The sequence below is a fragment of the Octodon degus genome, unplaced genomic scaffold (assembly GCF_000260255.1).
Source record: "Octodon degus isolate 3935 unplaced genomic scaffold, OctDeg1.0 scaffold00016, whole genome shotgun sequence".
In the NCBI taxonomy this organism is placed as follows: Eukaryota; Metazoa; Chordata; class Mammalia; order Rodentia; family Octodontidae; genus Octodon; species Octodon degus.
In genome coordinates, this window is record NW_004524592.1 from 8959393 (window position 1) to 8966796 (window position 7404).

General features: G+C 40.5%; 1 protein-coding gene across 3 annotated transcripts in view; it reads left to right on the forward strand.

Moving 5' to 3' along the window:
- The window catches only part of LOC101591189 (gamma-crystallin B), an 11043-nt gene extending 6343 nt beyond the window's left edge, over window positions 1–4700 (forward strand). Inside the window, exons 2-5 of one of the 3 annotated variants that reach the window (XM_004626619.2) lie at window positions 2058–2063; window positions 2737–2756; window positions 2848–3090; window positions 4359–4700. In XM_004626619.2, the coding sequence (XP_004626676.1) occupies window positions 2748–2756; window positions 2848–3090; window positions 4359–4634 (528 nt within the window). In that variant the 5' untranslated portion in view covers window positions 2058–2063; window positions 2737–2747 and the 3' untranslated portion in view covers window positions 4635–4700. Of the gene's footprint in view, window positions 1–2057; window positions 2064–2736; window positions 2757–2847; window positions 3100–4358 lie in introns of those variants that run through there. The other 2 variants (XM_023710080.1, XM_023710081.1) reach the window with 2 other exon arrangements.
- Window positions 4701–7404: the final 2704 nt, after the last annotated feature.

Below are 7404 nucleotides of genomic sequence, written 5' to 3' on the forward strand. Positions count from 1 at the left end.
AAGTGAGAACTTTCCCTACCATGTTTGATAAATGTTGTCCAGGTCCCATTGCCAAGAATGTGTTGTCTGAAATGCCTGTTTAGTTTTTAAAGATGGAACTCCACCCTTTACTTGGTTATAAGTATGTATGGAATGTTATGATAAGACATAGTAGTAGTGGTGGTGGTCAGACATGGAGATGGTAGGGAGACAAATATACATGTGAAATAAACAGTATTTTAATAAAGTAAAAAAAAAAAAAAAGAACTATATAACTAAAAATGTAACTTTTGCTGTCTGACAAGGTCAATCAAATCCCCTTAGGATTTACCCTGAAACCATGTACAGCAGTTTGTAGATCTTTTGTCAGTGTCAGCCATCTGGATGAGTCAGGGCCATTGCTTGACCAATTTGTTCTCTGTGAAAGACTGAGAGAATTTTTTTTCTCTAGGTGACTCTCCTTAGGCACACTATACATTGTCAATCACATTTCTCTGTGGCCCCATAATCTCCTTGATCAGAAAATTTGGGATACCACTTAGTTGTAGGATGTCACAGCACAGGTTCTCTTATGTCCTGAGTCCTCACTGACCTTGAAGGGCTAGGGCCAAAATATTGGCTATCCATTTAGCCTATTGATCTCTCTAATTTTTGGCCTGCTAACTTTAGTTGTTAAACATCCAGAAGAGAAGCTTAATGGTATTATTACCTGTAATAGAGGCAATGAAGCTTAACATCACTATCTGTCTGAATATCAAACACCTTAGACATAAAACAGAACTATTTTCCAACAACCATGGATATTCTAAAATTTAAATCCCTATAGAATTTTTTAAAAAAACTATTACACATTTTTTACATGGAGACAATGTATAATATAAAACAAATATAAAATATCTTCAGATCTCTCCCTAGGTAGAAAGGCCAAACTTTCATAAAACAGATGTTTGTCTAAAAGCAAACTAACACCAAAGAGACAATAAAACCACATAGAAAACTTGTATTTTATTGAGGTGTGACTCCACCACATGTCTACCAACTGTTCATAAATAACCTAATGATATTCATGAATGAACAAATTTCCAGAAAATAAAAGATTTAAAATATGAAAAAAGAGATGTCGGTAGAGATGTATGTATGGAGATAAGGGGATGGTCACAGTAGGAAGACCATTATATTTCATGTTAATTCTTATTGAAGGGCGCCATGGAAGTGACATTAAATAATCAAGTAGACAGAATGACTTGGTCCCTTGATACTGGCCAGCCTCTGCCACCGGTCACCCTAATACTGGCATAACAGACTCATGGGTATATTGTTGATTGTGCCAAAGGGAAGATGATGCATTAACTCTTGCTTACCAGGGTAATCCAGCTCCTACCAATGGAAGATGTCTGCTTTGCCAGTAAGACAGACCAACTCGGTCCCAGTAGGGCCCCATCCCTTGAGGAGACCAACTAGCCACTTGATAGTTAGTTGAACACCTGGATCCCTTCTACCTTGGAAGGAACAATGACTCATCTTTACTGGAATGGGTTTCCTTTCTGGCCCTGAAAACCCTTGGTCAATAAACCTAGTACATTCTAACATACATAAAATATGTTTATGAATAATCTTGTATTTTCCAAAACAAAAACGATTAATGAAGAGGCTGACATCATTTTATGGTTTTTGCAAAGCACTTTAATGTCACATAGCCTCCTGAAAAATCCCATTGGACATTCATAAAAAAATAATAACAAAAAAATGTTTAAATTACTTTGAAAACTGTCTTAATTATATGAATACCTTAAAATTGTCTCAAGAACCCCAGAGATTCCCACAGTAGTATGGCTTGGATACTGTCTAACACCTCAAGTCTGAGGAAGTGGGCCATGCAGCGCCTGCAGGGTTTCTGCATTATTCCTTACACTTCCCAAATCATCCTCACTAGGGAGAAAGGAGCCTCACAGAGAAGCAAAATCTTAGGAGGTCTAAAGGAGCACAAGGATTCCAAAGATCAGGAGAGTTGTGGGCAGTCACCTTAAGGATTTAAGGCAGGAGGGAATCAGGAAAGAGAGGAAGACCACAAGCATGAGTCTGCTGTCCCTCCATCAGAGCTAAATATTGAGGCCTACTGTGTGCCAAACCTCAGTTCTAGGGCTTAGGGACAGAGAAGGACAAGACAGACTTCGCGGCCCCCAGAAGCCTAAGAACCCCATCCAGTAACAACTCTACCAGAGGTTCCCTCCCAAACAACAAGAAATTTAAGCTAAGCTTTATGCTTTGTAAAGCACTTTCACAGATTGCTTTTCCTGATTCTTTCTTCCTTAAATGTTCTTATTATTTAAATTCTGGGCTCTTTTTTTCAAAGTTAAAAATAAATAAATAAATAAACAAAACGCCTGTCCCTGAGTGGAATACGTTTAAGTTTACTTACCTTTGAGAAGTCAATTAGCAGAGTAAGCTATAAAAAAAGCATAGGGATAGAGTTTCGCTCACCCCTTTGCTCAACTAAAAGAGTAAAGAGTCTTTTCTCTTTGATGGCAACAACAGCTTTAGTGAATCAGAGCAACCCGAACCTACCAGAAAGAATGAGAGTAAACCATTCAGCCAACCCCAGTGACCGGCGGGAGGGGGAGCGGGCGGCTTGCAAATCCCCTTACTCACTGGAATGGGCCCTTTTGTGCGATTTCCTGTGGAGGCAGCAGTCAGGGCTGCTATATATACAGCGGCGTTCCCCAGGGCCACACAGCACCGAGAGGACCTCCGCTGCAGCTCTCTCCAAAATGGGAAAGGTAAGCCTTGGCTCTCTGAGGTTCACCCAGTACCCTGCTGCCGCATCCTCGCTGGGGAAAGTTGCTCACTCTTCTGCATCTTCCTCTGCAGATCACTTTCTACGAGGACCGGGGCTTCCAGGGCCGCTGCTACGAGTGCAGCACCGACTGCCCCAACCTGCAGCCCTACTTCAGCCGCTGCAACTCCATCCGCGTGGACAGCGGCTGCTGGATGCTCTATGAGCGCCCCAACTACCAGGGCTACCAGTACTTCCTGAGGCGTGGCGACTACCCGGACTATCAGCAGTGGATGGGCCTCAGCGACTCTATCCGCTCCTGCCGCCTCCTCCCCCAAGTAAGTGTGGTTGTGTCCAGTCATTGATCTCAAGAAACAAAATCTACTTCAATGGGGCTCTTAATGGTTTCGGGGCTATAGCTGAGGGACACAACTCATGCTTAATTACTTCAGGCCCTGGACTCTATCTACGGCACCAAAAACAAATAAACACATTATCTTAGATCAAATAGTTCAATTAAAGAGCTAGGGGTGGAAGCCACACCATTTAGAAGGGTGTCTCACATGAAAACTCTTTGTGAATGCTGTAGTGCTTTTTTAAGAATCATGTTCCCAGATTATACATTTTCAATGTAGTTCTAAAAAATTAAGGAATAAAGACTAATTAAGAAAAAGTAGTATATAGGACAGAGACTGAATTTATTATCTATTCAAGGTATAATTTTTTAAAAGTGTTCACGTCAAGTGAGAAATCCAGTCTCTCAAAATTTGTGAACTGGGAGCTGCTAAAAGTACCTCAGCTTGCCTGGCCTTACTTTTCTATTTGGTTATTTTTCCTAGGGAAGATAGGCCCATATCTTCTGCCTTCACCTAGCAATAGAAAATTATAGGAAAGACCAAACTCAAAACTAAAGTTTGAGATTCAGTACTTTCTGGGGAGTGATGCAAGAGTTCATAGACCAGCGGGCTGTTAAAGGCATGAGATACAGTGTCACTGAAACAGAGCTTTGACAGCAATGATTTTTGCTGCTCAGGGAAATTACTTCATTGAGTGTAGGAAGGAATCTAAAGAATTGGATGGGTTGTGATCTGCCTTGAAACTAAGACTTCAAAACAAAGAAAATGGAAATTTATCATCTTATTTATCACAAAAATTTCTAATCCTATGTTCCATATCATACATGAAAACCAGTAGTGAATCTTAGAGAAGAGAGCTGACTATTGATTCTCCTTTTTAACATCTGTAGTCTATCCAATTATACCTACCTTACCAAAGATTCCTACTTTTCTACTTTTAGAAGGGCTATATCAAATAACCAGCACTAAAATGATGTGATAAATTTTATTTTAAGCACATTTTAATTCCCAAGGACTAGAGATGGGTAGATGGAAGTTGATGAACTGCTAAGCTCTGTTCCTCCCTTGGCCTAGGAAGCACTACATTTGCTAGCTGTGAGCAATTAGAGCAGGACAGCTCCTGAACTCTGAAATCTGGGAGCAAATTTGGACACAGGGAAATTCTGGGCTAGTGTGAGCAGAGAAGAACGTAGGCTAAAATTCTAGCTTCTTTCCATTTTTGACATTTTCTTTTTCTTTTCTGTCTCTAGCACTCTGGCACTTTCAGAATGAGGATCTATGAGAGAGATGACTTCAGAGGACAGATGTCAGAGATCACAGATGACTGTCCTTCCCTTCAGGATCGCTTCCACCTCAATGAGATCCACTCCCTCAATGTGCTGGAGGGTTCCTGGATCCTCTATGAGATGCCCAGCTACAGAGGGAGACAGTACCTGCTGAGGCCAGGAGAGTATAGAAGATACCTTGACTGGGGGGCTGCAAATGCCAAAGTTGGTTCTTTCAGACGAGTTATGGATTTTTACTGAAGTTATTTTCATTCTCTACTTTTCCCCTTTAAAATCTAATAAAATATGTAGCTTGTGATTCTGGCACTAATAGAGTCCTGTGTTTCTTTCAATCTATTAAGTATTCATAAGCAATAATAGCACTAGGCCAAACATAACATGTTTTCAAGATGGGCGACAACCTCTTATAAGGGGAATAATGTACAGAATATTTCTGTCACTCTTCTAATGGTCAGGACTGAGGAGATGGCTCAGTAGAATAAGCGCTTGCCTGGTAAGCACAAGGGCCTGAGTTCAAACCCCGGTTCCACCAAAAAAATAAAATAAAATAATAATATATAAACACTTACTCTTCTAATGATCAAACCATGTAGGCTTAACAAAAACTTCAAATAGGACAAAGTTAGCTGTGGCTGTCTACCCAGGATGCATCAGGGGTTACAATGCTGAATTTGCTGATTGAAGCAGCTCAAGTTATCCCCTCATGCTGTCCCTACTGACTTTCCTGACCAATGTTAGCTGATGAAGGACATCATTCTCAGTATCCAAGCTCTTACTTTAGCTTCATAAAGAAACAAATAAGGGCCAGCAAGATAGTTCAGTTGACTAAACACCTGTTTTGGCAAGCACAGGTACCAGGGTTCAATCCCTGGTCACCCATGCCATGCTGGCCCCGCCCCCAGAGACACACTGAGCGTGGCGGCCCATGCCTGTAATCGCAGCACTGGGGAGCCTGGAAACAAGAGGATCACTGTGAGTTTGAGCTGCGTAGTGAGACCTTATACCAAATACATTAAAAAAAAAAAAGAAACAAAAAACCCAAACAAGTTGTTCTCTCTTATTGCATCCCATGTCCTTCTAACAGCTGCTATCTCTTTCCTCCTACTTTAATTTCCAATACTTTATTCCTTGATGAGATGTCCAATCTTAACATAATTCTCTACTTGTTTACTGTTATGAGGTGTTATGAGGTTTGTAGAAGATTTGAAGGCATGTACAAAACCACATACCCATGAGGAAACTCAGTCTTACATTGTTTTTGTAGAAAGTAAATGTATTATGCATAGAAAGTAGTGCTAAATGGAAAATAAAGAATCTCAACTTTCTGGAGAATCTACATAATTGTGTATTTTTCCCCTTAGTTTTCCAAAATGGATTAAAGCTGTTAGTAATAATTATGATATAATAAGTTAAAAATAAGTCAGTGAAGAAATTGGGTCAGAAGGAAAACAAGAAAAGGAGAGATGAGATGGAAACACAGTAAAGATCAAAGCCCAAGTTGTATATTGAAAGATGCCATGTTAGCTGTAGACAGACCCAGATTTTGACCCAGCAGTCTTGGAAGACAATAAAATAAGATCAGTTTCATGAGTCACAGAGTCTATAAGACAAATAAATTAGTTATCAAGAAAATCCTAACCATCCCCAGTATTAAAACTTAAAAGAAAGCTTTCCTGTGGATCTTGGTTAAAAGACAACTGAATAAACAATATCTTCAAAAATATGTTAAGTAATTCAATAAGGTTTTTTAAGGCTGTTTCTGCTAAAGTTCATCTCTGAAACTGATGACTTCGGGTCAAAATTCACTGAATTCCCCATCCTTTGAGATTCTAGAAAACTAGCTCAAATATCATCCCACATGGGTTAAAGCTTTGTGAGTCCACTTCTTCCAACAGATACATTTCTCCATATCTCTTGTAATTCTGGAGAAGAAATGAATGGTTTGTGATTTTCTCAGCAGCCCTCCACTCTGCACTCCTGCTTTGCCATTGGCTGGGTCATCTCACCCTCCCAGGGGTGTTGCTCCACCAGTGCACCATGCTGACACTAAACTCTTTTCCCTGAACCATCAAACACACTAATGTACACAGTTGGCTTTGTAACAGAGGTTCTGGAGGCACTGGTACAAGTTTTATTTTGTTTTGTTTTGTTTTTTAATGTATTTGGTACAGGGTCTCATTATGCAGCTCAGACTCATAATGATTTTCCTGTTTTCAGCCTCTCAGCACTAGGATTACAGGTGTGTGCCACTGCATCTGGCTCTGAGACCTGCTCAGGGCAAGCAGGAGGGGAGGGGCACAGCATGGCATGTGGTACCGGGGATCAATCCTGGTCCCTGTGCTTGCCTAAGTAGGCACTTTGTCCACTGAGCTATCTCACTGGCCCTACTGATACAAGTTTATCAGAGGAGAATGATACCAAATTTCACCTTAAATGGTACTGCTTTGGATGGTCTATAGGTCCAACCTGCTGCAGAGTAGCCTGCCAGCCTTCCCTGCTTTGCTCCCTTCTCCTCACTGCATAGCCGTACACACAGGGATGTTCATTTTCTACAAAGTCAGCTTTGGTTTGGTTTTGTACAGAGTATTGAACTCAGGACCTTTGCTTGCCAGACAAATGCATACAATGCTACCTTCCAGTCCTACAAAGTCAGCTTTAATCCTATGTCTTTAGGGCCTTCATGCCCAACACTCACATGGCTTGGCCACAGAGTGAGCATATAATCCGTTCCTTAAACTGAATCATTTTTAAGAGTGAAAGGATGTCTTATTATAATCATACAAGAAACATGAACCAGGACTTTACTAAGAAAACTGTGGCACATGACCAGCAATTGCATACAAATACGTAAAGGTTTCTCTCCCGGAAAATAAATTCTCAGATTACTTTGTGCTAACTGCTTATAAATCCCAGTTCTTTAATCTTTATGCTCCCAACACTAGTGTTGGCTTTCTGGAGATATTAACTAGAGTCTTCTATTTTCCAATCAGATATCAAATATAAAGTAGAA